The sequence below is a fragment of the Aedes albopictus genome, chromosome 2 (genome assembly GCF_035046485.1).
Source record: "Aedes albopictus strain Foshan chromosome 2, AalbF5, whole genome shotgun sequence".
Classification (NCBI taxonomy): Eukaryota; Metazoa; Arthropoda; class Insecta; order Diptera; family Culicidae; genus Aedes; species Aedes albopictus.
In genome coordinates, this window is record NC_085137.1 from 200,781,910 (window position 1) to 200,802,510 (window position 20,601).

General features: G+C 40.9%; 1 protein-coding gene across 2 annotated transcripts in view; it reads right to left on the reverse strand.

Moving 5' to 3' along the window:
* Positions 1-20,257, reverse strand: part of LOC134284005 (uncharacterized) — a 277,106-nt gene extending 256,849 nt beyond the window's left edge. Inside the window, exon 1 of one of the 2 annotated variants that reach the window (XM_062850975.1) lies at positions 19,433-20,257. In XM_062850975.1, coding sequence (XP_062706959.1) covers positions 19,433-19,815 — 383 coding nt within the window. In that variant the 5' untranslated portion in view covers positions 19,816-20,257. The remainder of the gene's footprint in view (positions 1-19,432) is intronic. The other variant, XM_062850976.1, reaches the window with a different exon arrangement.
* Positions 20,258-20,601: the final 344 nt, after the last annotated feature.

A 20,601-nucleotide genomic window follows, 5' to 3' on the forward strand; every position in this document is an offset into this window, starting at 1 on the left:
GTTTGCTACAAAGTCTTGCCGCATTGTTATGTTTTGTCGAAACTAAAATAAGGTTGTTCAGTCTAATATTGACTTCGCGAGTATTTTCTGGACAGTATTCCCTAAGAGGGATATCAGGTGGTTTCGTGAAGATTTCAAGAGCTATCCAATGGTGTTTTAGTGGGTCTCGGGTTTTGTGACGTTTCAGATTCCAGATGCGTTTCAGTGGAGATGCGTTCTAAGGGAGTCTCAGGGGTTTAAATGGGCCTTCAGCAGCGTAAATGGGGATGTAAGTGGTATTTCGGGGTCTCCAGTTAGCCTAGTGGTTAAGGCTGGATCGTCAATCCGGAGACGGCGGGTTCGATTTCCGTTCCGGTCGGGAACATTTTCTCGACTCCCTGGGCATAGTGTGTCATTGTACTTGCCTCACAATATACAAATTCATGCAATGGCAGGCAAAAAAAGCTCTGCTCAAAGAACACTAAGCTGAAGCGAGGCTGGCCAAGTCCCAGTGGGGACGTAGAGCCACAAAGAAGAAGAAGAAGAAGAAGAAGAAGAATAAGAAGAAGAAGAAGAAGAAGAAGAAGAAGTGGTATTTCATGGGATTCAAAGAGATTTAAGCGGGTTTGTTTCAGGAGGATGTATTAGGAGGTTTCGGCAGCGTTTCAGGGATGTTTCAGAGGGGGATTTGGAGGGTTAAAGCCGTTTCAGAGAGGCCTCTCTAAATCCCTTTGAAACGTTTCTAAACTCAAATGCATTGACTTAAAACCCTCTAAAACAAATAAGAAATCCCTCTGTAAGCCTTTGGCACAGGGATGGAAAATGTCGCGGAATTTCATGGAAGAAATGTCATGACATTTTTCTATTTACACTATTTTTACGCTGATTAGTTATGGATAATCAATGTGATCACCGATTAACATTTCTGATTAAGTGCAATAAAATTAGCAAATAACGAAATGACATTTTTTTGACATTTCTCATTCCTTCTCTGGCAGACCTTTTTTTTTTGGTAGTATTTTACTTTTTACAACAGCGCGCGTCCTGCAAGGTTAACTGAAGGGCTTTCTTTGCCAGCCATTGAATGAATTTGTACATTGTGAGGGAAGTACAATCATACTCTATGCCCAGGGAGCCGAGAAAATTTTCCCGACTGGAACGGGAATCGAACCTGCCGTCTCCGGATTAGCGATCCATAGCCTTAACCACAAGGCAAACTGAAGACCCTAAAACCCATCTGTAACTCCTTTAAACGTCCCGGAAGCCTTCCTGAAATATCCCAGAGTCGCGCATAAACGCACCTTACCACGTCCTTTTCACGCTCCCTTAAACTCCACAAAACTTTCTTCATCCCGTCTCGAAGGAACAAATCCTGTTCTGGCAAATGAAGGTGGCATAAAATTCGTCACGCTCATAGGTTGGAGAGAGGTTTCTAAAAGTGTTACAAGCAATGTATTAGTTATACGAAAAACCCATGCGAAGGGGGGAGGGCCGCGTAGTCGCCGGATAAGAATAGGACTACTAATTTCAATTCAAGGTGTCAAGCGACCCGTGCCGAGGAATGAGGGATCGAGGGGGTGCAAAAGATGCTCGATCGTTAGCGGAGCCTGTGGGGTACCTGGGCAACAACACCTCCGCCCAGTATTTCGTCCCTTACCGCGTTGATGCTGGGCTCTGGCATTGTGGACTTTTTTTTCCCGTGCAACTCGTGGGATTAACTATGACGACAAATTTGATAGCGGCGAGGCTAACTCCTTCCCAAGAAGTGGGTTGGCAAGGTCTCCGTTAAGACGAGGCGAGGAGGCAGGAGTGGCAAGCTGCCCGCAACTCCAGCGTGGGAGCTCCGATCCATTTTCCGGCTAGCCTGCCGGTGGAGATATTGGACGGACCGTGGTTGATGTGGGCCATCAACAAATAGCGAGAAGGGCTGCCCGCAATCGAGGTGGCTGAGCGCAGCTTGGCAAGATCATCGACTTTGTGGCCACGAAGTCCAACATAAGTAGAGACCTGAAGACGGGCTTGTTGCGACTTCAACAGTCGGTGGACGATGCCAAGCAGGATCACGTGAGACTCGTGAAGACTGTAGCAGCGGTGAAATTGGCGAAAGTAAAGGTTACGAAGTCTACACAGACGGAGGCCTTCGCTTTCGCAGGAAGTCCAAAAGTACGGCGGATACGACTGTTTGTGATAAGCACTCGCAGAAGCGAGTGAGACAGTCGTCAGGTGAGGATTTGTATGGCGGAGCCCGCAAGGCTGGTAGAATACTAATCCCGAAGGTCGGCAGTAATGCCGACAAATCGAATCGTAAGAAGAAAAAAACTGCATGTCGAGGAGAACAGGGACGCCAAACCAAGAAGGCGTAAAAGAGTAGGCGACGCGCTCGTCATTAAGACCGAACAGTCTTCAAAGTGACGTCAAGCTCGTGGATCTGGGAGCCGGCATGCGCAGTATCAGACGTATTCGTACGGGTGAGATGATCATAAAACTGAGGCGCGACAAGGAACCCAAAGGCCATGTTAGGCCAAGGATCTATGAAAGTTTGGCGGAAGATGCCTTGGTGAAGGGGTAGAGGTGAGGGATCTTACAGCAGAGGCGATTCTGAAGGTGAAAAACCTGGACGAGGTCACCGCAGCCGTTCAGCTACGGAAGGGACCGGCTTGGTTCAGCTACCTGTGGCGGACGTAAAAAAGTCCGTTAAAGTAGGGAGAATAAAGGTAAGCTGGTTTGTATGTCATCTGACCTTCCACGAGAAACCAGAGCTTAGTTTCAGGTGTTTGGAACCAGGACACAAGTTATAGGACTGCAAAGGCCCTGACAGGAGCAAACTGTATAGCAGATGCGGCACCGAAAGGCATAAGGCACAAGGCTACACGAGACCACCCATATCTCTGATTTGTAACGGGAAATTCGTGAACATCAGGCACCCAACAACCGGTGGTCCAAGGTGCCCAGCCTCCAAGAAAGGCGCAGTGAACAAATCACAGTGCAGGTAACGCAGCTGAACCTGAACCACTGTGACACATCTCAGCAACTGCTATGTCAGTCGGTTTCTGAGTGGAGGACCGATATCGATGCGGTACAAGGCGTAGTCCAGGGGTTCGGAATCAGCTTCGTAGGTCATACCGATGCCCCACGGTCGATTAAGTGACCGCGAAGAGCACATCTAGGTAGCGTTGCTGTCGTGACATCGGTCTACTGGGTTGTATAAGAGGCCACGGTGGGAAATGGGTCCCCGGTAAGGACCAGGACAGGTGGAGTAGGCATCAGTTCTTGATGCTTGTAAAACAGTTGGGCGCGGCGGTGGGGTTGACTCTGCCCGCCTTCCGAGGGTAAAGGGAGTGGCGAGGACCACTCGGGAAGCTGGCTAAGCGCCAGCATGCTATCGTGGCGGACTCTCCAAAGCAAGTCATCGATGTTCGTTGCTGCCGGATACGCAGCCAACCATAAGGACGCAATGTGCACTAGCCCCTCTCGGAAGCAATGCCTTTTTGGTGGTTCCGGAGAGACGAAGCGTTTGGCGACCATAGGAATATGTTTAGTGGAGAGAGTTGTCCTCTTGGTATCCTGGTTTCTACTTTTATTGTAGAAGACGGCCTTAACTCCACACTACCTGGACATTCCTGTTCGGGTGTTGTTGATACCACCCTCACAAACCCCCCCCCTCCCCCATGATTTAGAAGAGAAAAAAGGGGGAGGGGAGTCGAAAATTCCCAAATTTGGCGTGACATACTAAATGGATGCCCCCTAAGATCCTTCACTGCAATCTCAGACCCCTCCTCCCCCGTCGTAAACGTTTGTCCTTACAAAAATTTTGAAATTTGTGTGGAGCGTAGACTTCGGCCAGGCCCTCCTCCTCCCAAAAAGTCTACGTTGTTTATGAATGGCCCCTAATACACCCTCACAAAAGCGGATATTTTTTTTAAATTAGAATCATTGAAGCATAAAAAATTACCTTTGTAATGAAATGAAATAAAATGTAAAAATAACAAATAAGTTTTCAGCAATTTTGATCATCCTTGTGTATGGAGCTCGACCAACGTGTATGGATCTGCTTTCCGTTCAATTCAGTATCAATTTTATTCTTGAAAATATGAAATGCTAAGACATTTGGTTAATGAGAAATTGTTTCAAATTAATAACACGGCCATTCTACAAACGCTGCGGCATATGTGGATGTCCTCACAACACAAAATATTATCTCACGAACAAAGATGAGCCTCAGCGTTCCATTATTGGTTGGAACGCATATACTGCAACAGATTACCGCTGCCTTTTTCGAAAAATTCAATCAGCGCCGAGGAAAGGTCAATCCACGCTTTAAGTGCACTCGAGGCGTTGATTGGACGCTTCGAAGTGCGCTTTTTTGGACAGTCAGTCTGATTAATTTACCCCACAGGACTACAATACGATTCATTCAATGATGTAGTATTCGCCGAACAATACGAAATGTACGATACACGCAAGCTCCAATAACGTCATCCGCAGCCATAACAGTGCTACTATATAGTCCATCGAGATGATGAAAGTCAATGGAATTGATTTTGGCTTTTATGGTTAATAACCATTAATTTATTGCACCCATCTGGAGTGCTACTTGGCACCTTTCAGCTCTCAGTCACTCACTTAGTCAGCGGTAAGGCAGTTCAAGGAGCATTGCGTCGTCATCGGCGTCGTCGTCGTCTTGGAAGGTATCCTTTGGTAACGCCATCGCCGTCCATCATGATGGGGGCATTGTTCCACTTGTTGCCTCTGGAGATGAAGAAGTACTATTCGCAGGCACACATGAAGGAAGATCGAAGATCGTCTTTCGGATTCGGTTGTAATGCTACACCCATTTATGGGAGTCTGCCGTCGTCGACGCCGGTGAATACGGATGGCTGCACTTGATGACCAGACATTGTGGGCGATGACTTTTATTATTATTATTACTGATGGACGATGCATCACTCTTGTCTGGTTTGGTAAAAAATATTTACACCGAACGGGTTGTCGAGAAGGTGAGAGATGTAATATAACGGATTTCTGAGACATAAACAGAAGTTTTATGACATTTGTAAGAAAAAAGTCAATTTATTGTATGGAAGAATAAAAGGGGAAAAGTATCGGATAGCTGTCAATGTCAAACAAAATTTATTATTACTTTAACGGGCAATCGTTCAGCTCAAGGTTCAGATCTCATTCTTTGTCCAGTTTGACAATAAAAAAGAGTTCCTTTAAAATCCCCATTGAGGAAGTTCTTATATCCTACAAAATTGCAAATTTTAAAGCTATGAGAATTGTAATTTGAAAATTAATTACAAGCAAAATAAATTCTGCAATCAACTTTAGTAGAAACACATACTCGTATGAACAGATTGAGTAACAGTTGAAATTCCAGTGGGACCGTATTGATGCAGATTGCTGATAGTTACATAAAGTACAAAATAAACATGTACTTTTAATAGTTGTTTCACATTTTCTATGTTTATTCGACCCAGCAAAGCTTAAGAACACAATTTATTAATCATAACTTAAAAAAATACCAGCTTCACTCACAGAAATCAACACTATCATTAGTGGGCGAAGTAAGGAGAGGCAAAGTGAATGCCCAATGGATTAATTAAAGTCATTGGTTTATCGATGCGGCTCGATAGTAACAAACGATCCATTTAATTAACATTGATACCCGCCGTTCGTTGATTGCGTTTCCCCCCATCGTACAGTAGGTCAATGATCAGATTGAAAAATCTAATTGATGCTGCCAATAGGTTGGCATGGCTATAAAATGACCCATCGAACGTGACATGTAGGTTAAAATGGGTTTGATTCTCATCTGTATACCGACCTCATGCAAAATATGGCTGGACAATTTATTGAGGCGTAGAATCGTAGTTTCAGCTCTAAATGTTTTGAAATAAAGCTGCATAACAGATGTTTTTATAATGCTGGACATTTTTCAATACATGGAATTTGCCAAGTTTAGTCATGACCAGGGTCGTGCAATTTCGAAAGGAAAGCATGACGTACGACGACTGTAGCAAATCGTTTCCCATGCGAACGGACTGCTGTGATGCTTCATCTCTCACCCAGCAACACACTCGTTCGTTGCTGCTACAGAAACAAGTGTGGAAGAAACATGGGATGATACACTTGGATTTTCGTTTCATTTATGAGTCATTGAAATACTTCAACATGCTAAAAACACTATTTAAACCACATTTTTAAATAGTGGTGCACGCCAATAGAATGATAATTATGTTTTATGAAAGAGGATAACAAATTCGACCACTTAAATCCAATTAACAGGCGCCCGTAACCATTGAGAGACTAGCGCGCACCAGTGAGACACTAATGCTCTGACGGGTGAAGCACAAGCAATGCGACCGGGTGGGAGACTACCGAGTGCTACGATGAGTGGAAAAGTTTTTTTTAACGACCGAGTCATTAGAAAAATGTATGAAACACTTGAAGTGACTCATTCAAATGTTGCATGAAAGTGTATCATTGAAACGAAATTGTACGCCCCTGGTCATGACTTCTTATGTGGAGCATGGAATTATACTTTATCCGAAATGTTCATTCACTCACACAGATGTACATATACACACCCGATCAAAAGTTTGGGGTCACCCCCTCAAAAACATGTCATTTTTTTAACTTTTTTTCCTAGATTTTTGAGCTAAGTTCTGTAAAGAGCAGTTGAAAGCTTATAAAAAATGGGTTATATTACCGCTCTCATCTAAAAATTTGGTCGACCCAATTTCCACCGACACTGCCGTAAGTTTATATTCGTTTTTTTTAGAAAATTTGGCAACTTTGGGTTAAGTTTACATACAAATTCTTTTCAATCATGTTCAAAGTTTGACTTATTATCTTTTGAATGAAACCTAAGGTTTTGAAATCGGACGCAAACTGGCGAAGATATCGGCCTAAAAAAATGAAATGTTTTTGAGGGGGTGACCCCAAACTTTTGATCGGGAGTGAAATTCAAACGTTTACATTTTTTGCAAGGAAGCGAAGGATTAACTTTTATTTCAAATTTTTCAATCTTCTCCCGGGCCATGGGCGCTGGCAGAGGGGGGCAGGGAGGCGTGCCTACCCCCATGCCTCATGGGTAGCCTTTTTTTAATTTTAGCCTATTCAAGATTACTAATAATTCAGAATTCCCGAAAAATTATCTCAAGAAATAAATTTTCTTAATAATGTAGTATTTTATCCATAATTATCAAACTTTTTTTCAGGAAACCCACAAGAAATTTCGTCAAGTATTTTACTATAAGCACTTCTTCAATGTTATCATAGAATTTTACCAAATAATAAACTTGGTTAAATGGCTAAATTTCGTGATTTTTATCAGTGAAATACAATAACAACAAGCCAAATTTTCTGGATATGTCAGAACCAACTTTGGTAGGGAAAAAGAAGGACTTTCTAGCACCATATGCTGCGGTAGAGTATAGTAACACAAAATAAATTATTTTTTACTAATATTCAATTCAAACAAACGTCATACTAAGAGCAAAAAAACTGGATTTCTTCTCCAGGAATTCTTTCACGAATTGCTCAAGGGACTTCTCCAGGTTTTTCTTCTTCGTGCATACCTCCATGGACGTCTTGCGATGTTCCGATAAGGAGTGTACCAAGAAATGCTTCAGGAATTTCTCACACGTTTTTTTCACATTTTTTTTACAGATACTTCTGTGGGAATGCATTAAAGAATTCCTCCATAAATTTTCCCAAAGTTTCCTGCAGAGGCTTCATCATGGATGCCTCCAGAGATTCCTTATAGAATTCCTCTAAGAATTTCACCACACATTTCTCCGGAAATTTCTTCCGGAATATCCTTTGAGTTTTTTCGAGCATTTCTTCGGGATTTTCTCCAAGGATTACCAAAGAAATTTCACAATAGATTCTTTAAGGTATTTATGTAGGTATTCCATCAAAGATTTTTCTTCGGGGATTTATCCATATATTCCTTCAATAATTCCGAGAGTGATTGTTCTGATAATTCCATCTGGAATTACTCTAAGTATTTTGGAAGGATTTTTTTTACCAGGGGTTCTCTCAGAAAAGTTTACCAGAGAGTAATTTCTACAAAAATTACTGCAAACATAGATTCCATCATTTTTTTTTTTTCAGGAATTCCTACACGGAAAAACTCAAGTACCTAAATTTGAGTATTTTTGAACTCACTTTTGAGTTATTTTTTTTCTCTCTTCTAGCATTTACTCTCTTTGTTGTTGTCAGAGAGCGAAGAGCAAATCAACCCAACTTTGACAGTTCGGTGTGGGAAGCCAAAATTGAGTTAGCAGCATTGAATTCAAATTTGAGTATTTAGAACTAGCAGTTGAGTGATAAAAAACATAGCCGGTAGGTACTTTGTCGCACGGGATCAAATGTAAAAAATCCACTTTAATATCGCTTCCATGAACTCAAATTATAGGATTCCTGCACGCAACCCCGAGTTTGGGAGAAATAAACTCTCACTTGGGTACTTTTTTTATCCGAGTACAGAAATTCTTCCAAGAAATTGTTTAGAAAGCTCTCCTGGGATTTTCTAAGAAATTTTTCATGAGATTGCTGCCGAGATTCATCCTGGAGATTTTCCAGGTATTTTTCCAACATTTCCTCCAGAGATCCCATCAGGATTTCCTCAAGGCATTCACTCGGAATTTTTTTCTGAGATTCTTTCAGGAACTACAGGAGTTTAGAAAAAAAAAATTCCAAGGATTCTTCCAGGAACTCTTCCTGGAATTCCTACTCGACTTCTTTCAGGAATTGCTCCAGGAATTTCTACTGGAATTGTTAAGGAATTTCCTTAGGATTCCTTCTTGAAATTTCTTCCGAAATGCATCCTGCATTTCTACGGGGGTTCCTTGAAGAACTGCTACATAAATTAAGCAAAGAGTTCAACTTATCTAAGGATTCCTTAAAGATTTTTCAAAGAATTCCATTGGCCATTTCACCTTCTCCTGGGATTACTTCAGAAATTCAACCTGGGATAGCTCTTAGGGTTCCTCCAGGAACTACTGCAGGGATTCCTAGGAGCAATCCAAAAATTCCTCTAGCGATTCCTGCAGGGATTTTTCCAGGAATTCCTCTGAAGATTCCTCCAGGCATTCTACTACGGGTTCCTCCAGAAACTCCTCCAGGAGTTCCGCCAGGAATTCCGTCAGGCAATCCCCAAGGAATTCCTTTCGGGACTCATCCAGAAATTCCTGCTGGAATATATTCCTTGGGATTCCTCTGCTGGGATGCTTCCAGGGATTCCGCCGGGAGTTTCTGCGGGGATTCCGCCAGGTATTTGTCCAGTAATTTCTCCAAGAATTCCTCCAGGCATTCCTTTGGGATTTTCTCCATAAATTTATCCAGGATTCTTCCAGGCATCCCTCCAGTGCTGTCTCCAGCGAGTTTTACATGAGTTTCTCCCAGAATTTATTTGAGAATTCTACCAGAAACTCCTACTGGTATTTTTACATGAATTCCTCCAAAAAATCCTTAAGATATTGCTATAGGCATTCCACTAGTAAATTCTCCAGGCAATTGCTAGGATTTATTTTTAATTCCTTCAGGAATCCCTCCATGGGTTTCACTAGGAAATCCTCCTGGCATTCCTCAAGAGATTTTTTCAGAAATTTCTCCAGGGGTTCCTTCTGGAATTCTTCCAGGAAATCAATCAGAGATTTCTCCATGAATTCTTTCAGAGATTCCTACAGGAGTTTTTTTTATTTTCATTTCTGTGTATTTTAACTTATGCTAATTCTACACTTACCTACAGGAGTTTCTACATAAATTCCTCCAGCAATTGCTCCAAGAATTCAACAAGGTATTCCGCCAGGGATTCCTGCAGGGATTTCACTAGGAATTGCGCAAGGGATTTTTTCAGAAATATCTGCAGGGATTCCTCACAGAATTCCTCTGCGGATTCCTCCTTAAATTCCTCCGATAATTCAATCAGAAATTACTCCAGGATTCCTTCAGAATTCCTCTACAGATTCCTCCAGGAATTTCTCCAGGAGTTCTTCCGGGGTTTTCGCCAGTATTTCCTTCAGGAATTCCTGCAGGTATTCCATAAAGAATGGCTCCAGAGATTTGTCCAGATATCATCCAGGATTTTTTTCAGGGATTCTCCACGGAATTTCTCCAGGAAACATTCAAAAATTACATCAGGCATTCCTCCAGGAATTCATTCAGGAACTCCTCCATGAATTTTCCAGGAATTCCTCCAGAAAACGCTCCGGAAATTCTTATAGGGATTTCTCCAAGAATTCCTCTATTGATTCTTTCAGAAATTTCTCTCGGGATCTCTCCAAAAATTTATTCAGGGATACGTTCCGGGATATAAAAAATCATTCCATCATTACCCGAGCAGGAACGAATAACTGACAGATAACTGCAGCATACCAAAATCAGGTATCATACCAACATAAGGTATTGTTCGGTTACCCAGGTATTGGAAATAACTTATTTTGGTATTGTGTAGATATTGATAAAATACCTCAACGAGTTATTGGTTTGATGTTGAGGACTGCTTGAGGTAATATTCAATTATGGAAAAATCACTATTTGTATGGAAAAATCGAGAATTATTATTCAGGTATTGACATACCTGATGTCATTATTCACGTGTTATGCACAGAATACACACCAGTTATTATTTTAGGTATTTTACCTCTTATGCAGGGCTACTTAATACCTCATTCAGATTGTAGGTATTCGGTTTTCCATACCTGAGTTTGGTATTCTTCAGCTATTTTCTCCTGCTCGGGTACCCAAGGAGTACCTGAAAACTTTTTTTTGAATGTTTCAAGGATTTCGAGAAAAAATTCTCCAGCGATTTGTATTGGAATTTTAGATAAATGCATACAGGCCAGGAAATGAGCATGAGCCTAGATAACCGTACAATTCATAATTGCTACTCCTAGATTGACCAGAACAATCGAAATTGTCCGTGGAACCAACAAACGGAGCTTGGGAGTAGCTACCGCTCTCAATGTACATTTTCGAGAATTCAAAGCTTTTTAAAGTCCTTACGGTCATCGGGGAAGGGAAGGAATGGTCGTGTGACGTACGTTGCTACTAGAGACCGAGATCACCTCATCTTCTCCACGACTGTCACGGGAAGGAGTTTTTGTTAGTAGGGAGGGGGAAAGTCACATGATCTGAATTCACTTTGGTTAGTAATGTAATTCATGCAACCTTTATTTGAATCAAAACATTTATTTATTTTGACTAAAATATTGCAAATGGCGACACCGAAGATGTGAGTGCAAACAAATGAAATAAAAATATTTATTATCAACAAAAAGTGCTCTGGAATCTCGCGTCGAAACATGACGTGACGAACTTTTTAATAATTGTTAGGTAAATACACAAAAAACAGGATAATTTTACATTATAATGATGAATTTTATACATAATATAGCATTAATTATTATAATAAAATGGAACAAGCTCACCGATAAATAGCCATCCAATTGTCCAGTGCCTATGTACTGCAGCATCTTCCACTAAATGGCTTCGTCTCCAAAAAAAAGTGAACCGCTCCGATTACACGCAAGAAACAACGCTGCGCATAATCAAATCGACGACGACGACGCAGCCAACTCGAATGAAAAAAGCGAAACATTCACTTTGCCTCCCAAAACACACTCAATGCATACAGGGGCCAGGAAATTCTCCAAGAAGTCATCCAGGAGCTCTTTCACATTTTTCTCCAAGAAATCCTTTAGAAGTTCATACGCGAAGTGTATCTTGAGAGTCTTTTTATCCATGGATTTTTTCCATGGATCCATGGATTTGGACACCCTCAAAGGGTGTTGTTTTAGAAAGTTTTTCTCAGATTCTTCCAAAAAAATGTCAAAGCATTCCTTCAAAAATTCCCCTGAAATGCCTGAAGGGTTTCATCCAGCGATTGTTTTAGGACGTATCCTAAGATTCCTTCCACTATTTCACCAGGGAATTCCTTCCGAAATTTGTGTAGGGATTTTCTCGAAGAAGTTACCTAAAAATTTTTCAGGAATGCTTTCGGGAATTGAAAACCGGCTGTTAGTTGCTTAAACTACATATATCAAAAAGGCCGCGTAGAAAACTAATTTGAATCACTCTTTGATCCCTAAATCAAAAACGCAATATACACCATCTCCAATGTTCAACATTTGCAGCGCAATATATTTCCCTCCCTCTTACAAATGAATTCCAACTTTGGGATGAAACCTTGCACATCATCCATGAATTGAATAACCCCATCCTGCTGTGTATACCTTGCATCCGACAGGAATAACTGTTGGATTTCTCAGTTCAGTGCCAAGTCCTGCAAAAAGAATCACGTTCGTTGCGTATGAAAGAAAACCATCATCATCACTGTTCCCACTTCCCTTTCGAATCCTCTTCGAAGCGCATCAAGGCTGCACGAGTGCTGATGTCCTCCCCACAGCAGGAACTATCGGTAAGTTAGGTAGCCAGCTAGCTAGCTAGCTAGATACTCTCCCGTTCAAAGAGCGATGGGAAAATAGGTTAATTTCCTTCTGATGGCAGCGCAACCGTTCGTTCGACACATTCACACAAAGTGGGACTTTCTCTCCTAGCCGGCGCGGCGGCGTTGGTTGTCGGTGGTCGTCGCATCCGCATGTAGAGTATAGTTACTATGTAGTTACTATCCTGGACTCGACCGGTGTTCGATTAGTGTTTCCAACTAGGGTACAAGAACCTGGCATTGACAGATGTGCGGAATGTATCTATACTTTGAACAATTGGATGCTCGTTTGCGAAGCTTTGAGATCAAAAAATCGAGTGATAACACATTTCAAATAGATGGATGTTTAACTAAAATTCGAGAAAAGATGAATGAAACATCGGGGAAGGTTGGGCCTAAGCTCGCGTATTCAAATCAACAAAATAGATGGTACCTATTGTTATTTTGGCTCATAAACATCTCAATTAACCGTTTTCCAATTTCACTTTCAATTCAAGTAGAAATTGTTTCAATGTTATTTCTTCATGATTCCGCTCATAACTAAATGCTTGTTACTTTGCTTGTATTATATCGTTTGGTTCGATGCGACGAATAGCAGCGGCCGATCATCAAAGCGGGCAAAGTACATATATTGCTGCAATGCAATGATGACGCCAGCAAGACTTACGAGTTTTGGAGCAACTTTTTCTCCAAATAGCGGTTTGTCTGTTAAAGGATGCTGATGTTGAGTTCTACTGCTAGTGAATGAATTGATGATATACGTAACATGATGAACTATAATTGTTTCATTTGTTCGTTTTGATATTTTAATTAAAATAACTTTTGAGACCCCCTGGAACAATCCCTTGAAAATCCTTGCAACGCTCATGAAACCCCCTGGAACGCCCCAAACCACCCCGGCGCTTCATGAAACACCCGAACCTCTTATAAACCCAGGCACGCTTATTGAAACTCCAGAAACCACCTGAAATTCCCTTGGAACACCCCTGAAACCCCCTAAAAATCACTGAATCATCCATGAAACCCTTGGCACGCCCCTAGAACAACCCTAAAACGCCTTTGGAACACTTCCAAAACCCCTGGAACCTCGTGAAGCCCTACGGAATATTCCCTGGAAGCCCTTGAAACTCCCCGAAATACCGTAAGACCCCATGAAACTCCAAGACCTCTTTGAACCTCTTGAAACCCGCTACACCTACATCAGCAGTTTAATTGTCTGATACAAATTTGTCAGATTTTCATTATCGAGTTTCGTGGGATTGTCGGAGGGGATCCCGGAGGTTTGAGGAGTATTCCAAAGGGGTTTCAGAAAAGTTTCACGACTTTTCAGTAGACCTCAGGGTTCCGAAGAGATTTTCGGGGGCTTCACAGGGGTTTCAATGCTTTTCAAGGATTTTTCTGTTATCAGGGAAGTTTGAAGTGGTTTCTGAGGATTTAAGAATGCTCTCAAAACAATGTTTCTGAGGGATTCAAGGGCGTTCAAATACTTTTCAAGGCTCTTGGAACGGAAGGCTTCAAGATGTTACAGAGGGCTCAACGGTGTTTTATCGGACTTCTAAGTTTCAAGGGGTTTTCAGAGAGGTTTCAACACGCAGAAAAATGACTCTTATTCAAAACAATAGAACGCATGGTTGACTTTCAAACTGAGAATTTACTTATTCCAAAGTTAAATATATTTCTTTGTTTTTTTTTTGCTCAGTTATGGCGCCCGAGCCTTCTAAATAAACAAATAAGTAACAACTAAATAACAAATAAGTTAATGGCAGGCAAAAGTGCAGTCGTTCAAAACAATCCATTATTTTATGTGGAAACTGCCACATTTCTGTTTGTTCTAACAAACTGTCAAGAACTTCGACCAACGAAAATATTTGTATTATTAAACAATGGAACAGTTCTGTATAAACTATAAATCGGTTTGTTGCTATAGTAATTTGAAAATTCGATTGTTTTAAACTATAAATTAATTGTTTTTACAATTTATTTCTCTGCTTGAAGGCAATTCAATGCGTTTAAAGGGTATTCAGATTGTTACAACACGTTTCACCTCCTGAAATATCCTGGAACCTCCTGGAACACCACTGGAAGGGATAGTAACATAAGGCTGAATCTCAAAAGGCTGAACGCACAAAAGGCTGAATGCACAAAAGGCTGTATACGAAAGGCTGAAATAAACAAACTGTAGCAAAAGGCTGAAATTTCAAAAGGCTGAAAATTGAAAAGGCTGAAAACACGGAAATGCTTTAATAAGATTTAGCACTTCTTCCTTTTCTTGGCGTTACGCCCCAACTTAGATGAAGCCTACTTCTCAGCTATGGTATATCGTGATGCATGACGATATTCAATGTCCGAAGAAGTGAAGGAAATTTCTATATTAAACAGGTTCTGATCCGAACGCGAATTGAAAGCGTCACCCACAGCATGGTATTGTTGATTACCTGTGCGCCTTACCGTATCGGCTGTATGGGTCTTAGTTATTTTTTCCTTCTTTAAACACGAGCTTTTCTTTCGAGTCATGTTGTTTTGAAGATTGTTGTCATTACAGCTGCTAACAATATTGTCAGAGATTTTCCCTTCTAATAAATATAAGCTATTCTTTTAAGAAAAAGAGCCTCGTAGCCGTGCAGTTATGGTCACCAAGTTTCTAATCGCACCATGCTATAGGGTGAGGGATCTATTCTCGCTCCAGGTGATGAAACTTTTTATGAAAATAGTTTCTTCTCCTTATCCACTGGTGCATGCTCCGTGTGTCCCTTATCTAGTGTTAAGTTTTATTCAGTCTGTAAGCCTCTGGCAGAAAACAGTGCCCGCGTCTTTTTTAATACTGTCATAGTAATACAGGTCGGACTCGATTGTCCGGAGTCGGGTTCTGGCGCTTCCCAAAAATATATCTCAAAAACAGAATGCTGTAAAAGCTGAAATTTTGACTGATTACTAATCAAAATTGGTTTGACAAAATGTCAAAATTTCAGCTTTAAAGAGCATTCCGTTCTCCAGATATGTGTTTGAGAAACATCAGAACGCGACTCCGGATAATCGAGTCCGACCTGTATAGGCGTTCAATAATGCATAGTATGGAATTGTCATTGCGAGCAAACAATCGTAAAACTTTCCCATTCAGAACATAGTAACAGAGGCATGTTCCTCCAAAGTGACTTAATTTGTCCAACCATGATCTAGGGGACGGTAGGTACATCAAACGTCAAGCTCAAGCAAAACCAATACAAGGACCATGGCTGGGTAATCGACCAACAAGCAAATTTTCAAATAGTCCTTAAAATCAGTGTATGACGGGAATAATTAGAGTGCACATTCAGATTTAATTTCGCTGTTCGGTGATTATTTTGCTGGAAAATTTCGGTTAAGTGAAAAAAATAGTGTTTTTTGGTAATTTTAGACTATTTTACAAGAGTTCGGTAATTTAGTTACCGATCCGTTTGTAATTCGTTACTGTGACAGCATCATCTGTCAAATAATTTTCGTACGCACTGTAAAATCGGGTTTCTACCATATACTGTAAACACACTACCGAAAAAGTTTGTCAATCACACTCTACTTCACCAAAATTCCGTAAAGTTGCGAGCATCAAATTCGAAACGTCAAACTGGTGATAGATTAAATTTACATGTTGGTTTTAGTCAGAACTTCGAAGTATTATAAGTGCGCTCCAACAAAATCTGCTTTATTGGCCTCAGAAATTCTATATTGGTAAATAAAGCATCACGTTTAGTGGAATTGAGTAAGTATTCGTACATAAATTGATGTTCGCCTTCCCCCATGTAGTCAACATTCCGTTCCAGCCTCTCCGCAGTTGTTCGCATGATTGAATGGGTGCAAACTCGCTTCACGTTCCTGCTACGGATCAAACTACAATCAACTAAGTAAAAGTGACGCATTTTAAAGGCAAATTATAAGCAGAAACGTTAAAATTCTCCGAAAAGATGGTACATAAAAAACTAAAGCCCAGGCCGATATTTTAATTTTAAGATGTACCGAAAATCTGTAAAAATCTAATAAAACCATTGAATCACCGAAATCCTACGGTAATTCTGCAACTCACATTACCGGAGATATTCGGTAATTTGTGACAGCCTTCCCAAAATTTCATTTACCGGATGATCGGTACTCGTTTCGATTACCGAACGGATTACCGAACGTTCAGCTGTTGAGAATTTGGTAAAAAATTACCGAATTCCGTAAAAAAATCTAATTCGTGTTATATCTGTTTGTCTGAGTTGTTAGTACTGGGGTGGTCTTTAGCATTATTTCTTTCGATTAACACCGTTTGAAAACTAGTCATATTACTATTTCGCCTTTTTGTAATTTCAGCCTTTCGATGCATTCAGCCTTTTGTAATTTCAGCCTTTTGTGATTCAGCCTTTTGTACGTAACTCCACTGGAATGCACCTGTACCCCCTGAAATCACCTCACATCTTACTGAAACCTCATGGAATGTCTCTGACGTCTCCTGAAACCCTAACAAACATCCAGGAACACAGAAAAATGCTCCTGAATATCCCCAGACTTCGTTGAACGCTCTTGAAACCTTTAGTAACCCCTTGGACCACTCCCGGCACACATGGAACAGACTACAAACCCCTGCATACCCCTGAAAACCCCTGGAAACCCATTGAAAAAAAAACCCCAAAACTCCATGAAACGTCCCTGAAACCCTGAGAAACCCCCTGGAACATTCCTGAAACCTCTTGAAATCTCCTGAAATGCTTTTGAAAGCCCTGGAGTGCTCCTAAAATGCCCTAAAAATCTAGAGGCGTTAGTCGTTGGGGTGTCTCGTAAGCCTCGGAGTGTGGGTTCGATTCCCACTTCAGGCGGGGAAAACTTTTCGTCAAACGGAAAATTCTTCCCTGGGTGTTATACACTCCCGATCAAAAGTTTGGGGTCACCTCCTCAAAAACATGTCATTTTTATAGGTCCATATCTTCACCAATTTGCGTCCGATTTCAATGCCCTAGGTCTCATTCAAAAGATAATAAGTCAAAGAAATTTTGAACATGATTGAAAAAAGACATTTTTAAAATATTTTGTATGTAAACTTAACTTAAAGTTGCCAAATTTTCTAAAAAAATAATATAAACTTACGACAGTGTCGCTGGAAATTGGGTTGGCCAAATTTTAAGATGAGAGCGATAATATAACCCATTTCCTATTACACAGCTTTCAACTGCTTTTTACAGAACTAAGCTAAAAAATCATAAAAAATAGTTATTAAGTAAATTAATCCTTGATGTCATCGACCAAAAGTTTGGAGTCACCCCTCAAAATGATGTACCAGCCAAAAGTTTGGGGTCACTATCGTAAAACATGGAAAAGTGATTAGTTGATATCTTTGTCATCTTCATTCAATTATAATTCTTCTTGGCTTATTTGAAACATAATGAATGATACTTACTGCATAGACATTGAACCACACACATTTGTTGAAATTTACACACTGAAACTTAATTTGCTTCATTTTTTGAAATGTGGTGAAATGTGTTTACTTTACATAACATTTTTATTTACAAAAATCGTTAAATACGATAAGTTAAAGACATCAAACGTAAATTTAGTTAATTTTTTTTGAAATGAGCCAAAAAGAATTAAAATTGAACGGTAGATGACGAAGATATCACCAAATTACTTTTCCACGTTTTACGAAAGTGACCCAGATCTTTTGGCTGATATTGAGTGATGAACCCAAACTTTTGGTCGATGACATGAAGAGTTAATTTACTTTATAGCTTTTTTTCTAGATTTTTTAGCTAAGTTCTGTAAAAATCAGCTGAAAGCTAATAGAAAACGGGTTATATTACCGCTCTCATCTTAAAATTTGGACGTCCCAATTTCCAGCGACACTGCCGTAAGTTTATATTCATTTTTTAGAAAATTTGGCAAATTTATGTTAAGTTTATGTACAAAATTTTTTGAAAAAGTTTCTTTAAATCATGTTCAAAGTTTCTTTGACTTATTATCTTTTGAATGAAACCTAGGGTTTTGAAATCAGACGCAGGAGATATGGGCCTAAAAAAATTACATGTTTTTGAGGGGGTGACCCCAAACTTTAGATCGGGAGTGTATGTGTTGTCCGTTGTCTAATATAAGTCATGCTCAGTCTGTGCGGCCTCTGGCCAAGGACGGTATAATTGTTTTTTTTTTAATCCCTTGAAAATCCTTGCAGTGCAACGCCCGTAAACCACACTGGATCTTCGTAAATTACCCGAGAGTACTCCTTGGACGCCCCTGAAACCTTTTTTTTTTTTTCTAATGTCTTTATTTATAAGATTTTCAGCCCTAGGCTGGTTCATCTCAGGACATGCACCCCCCCCCCCCCCCCCAAAAAACCTCTCAAAAGCCCAGGAACGCTCCTTAACCTCTGATACCTACTGAGACCCCCTTGAAACATCCCTCAAACGCCCCAGAAACCTCCACAAAATCACTGGATCGCCGATGAAACCCCTCAAACGACCTTATCTAAAAGTATACTAGCTAAATAAAACACATTAGAAATTTCATAAAGAATGGAGCACTAGAGCGAGAGTCACAGCCTCTTGTAGCGTGCACCTTCTATAAGGTCAAGGCAAAGCGCGAAACTTTAAACGATAATAACTCGAAAAGGTGTGCGATATCTTGACCGATTTGCAAACTTTATTTATTTAATGAGCCATTTTACGAGACGTTTCGGATCAGCTGATCGCTCATTTCATTAATGAAAATTTGACAGGAGGTTGTGCCCAAGCCCGTGAGTGTTAATATCAATATCAACACTGTTGTCGTTTCGTTAAATAGACTATTGTTTGTATTTCAAATCTCGTGGCTCGTGGTACTAAACGGTTCGCTTTTAATAAATAAATGCAAAGTTGACTTAAACAAATACTTTGTTTAAACTTTTTACATCTAAAACAACGACTTTTTTTCCACAACATGGATTTTGAGTTACTATTGTAGTTCAAAATTGAAAAGGATTTAAAAAAACTTCTTCAGTGGTAAAAACAATCTACTTACAGTTTGATCAGCTCCGACGGTAAGTTTACCGGAATCGCCTCCAATCCTATCCCTCGGCAAGTTAGTGCTACCTCCTCCGACGAACCGGTACACTGACAGCCCTTGGATTGCCAGGGTTTGCAAATCTCCTTCAACGTTCGTCCCACAATCCCGTACTGCTGCAATGCCTTCTCGTACATTGCCTTGGCTTCCTTTTCCGGATCCATCGAAGGAATCAATAAGCTTTCTTTCAGCATCATTTTAGTTTGGCTGGTGGTCTGCAGCGTAGGACTCAGACCGTGTACCACTTCACACCTGGCCCAATTTTGGAACAGTAACAACACTAGCAGCACCAAAACCACGTGCCCCTTCATCGTCAGATGATTGGTATATCGCACCGCCATGGCACTCCGAGCACCGACCGTTCTTTTCCCAGGCACCACACTTTTCGCTCTATAAACGCGGACAAATTCTTCAAACGGCTGCACCCACTCGAGACAGAGCAAATCACTTGTTATAAATGTACACTAAACGATACTGATTGCAGCACCGGTGGTAATCGCCACTAGAATCGCCGCCGCCACTACCGAAGGGGAGCAGTATCGAAACGTGCCGAAATTTTACTTTCATATTCATGTTTCCCCCAGCTGCTTCGACGGCTCGGGTGGCGTACGACTAGACGACGTGTTTTTGCTCCTTCACAACACCGCACCCCGAGCACCGGTACCAACAGCCCCGTCTACAGCGCAGCTTGAAAAAAGTGTTTCTACACATAAATGACGCGCGGTGACCGACCACTCAAGGGTCCAATTTCAACAAACCACACACGGGAGCTGCGAGCTCCGGCAGCTTCTCCTAGAGTAGTCGTTGTTGTTGTAGCGGCACTCCACTAAATGATCTGCAATTAAAAGAGACAACAAAAAGGGGTGAACAACTAGGTGACAAAACAGTAGGATCATATTCAGGAATGCAGAGAATAAATCTGTAACATACAAAGTGGACCATGCTTTGGCTCAGACAGAAAACTCGCCCAGTGAGGCCGTGGTTCAGTTCCTGGTACAGAGTGGGCATTTTTCGGAATAGATTTTTTGTTGCTCTTTCTGATGCTTTTTAACCGACATCTTTGAACTTTTAGTGGCTACGCAGTCTTTATTCTTGAAACGGGTTTATTATCTACCCAACGTTTCGGC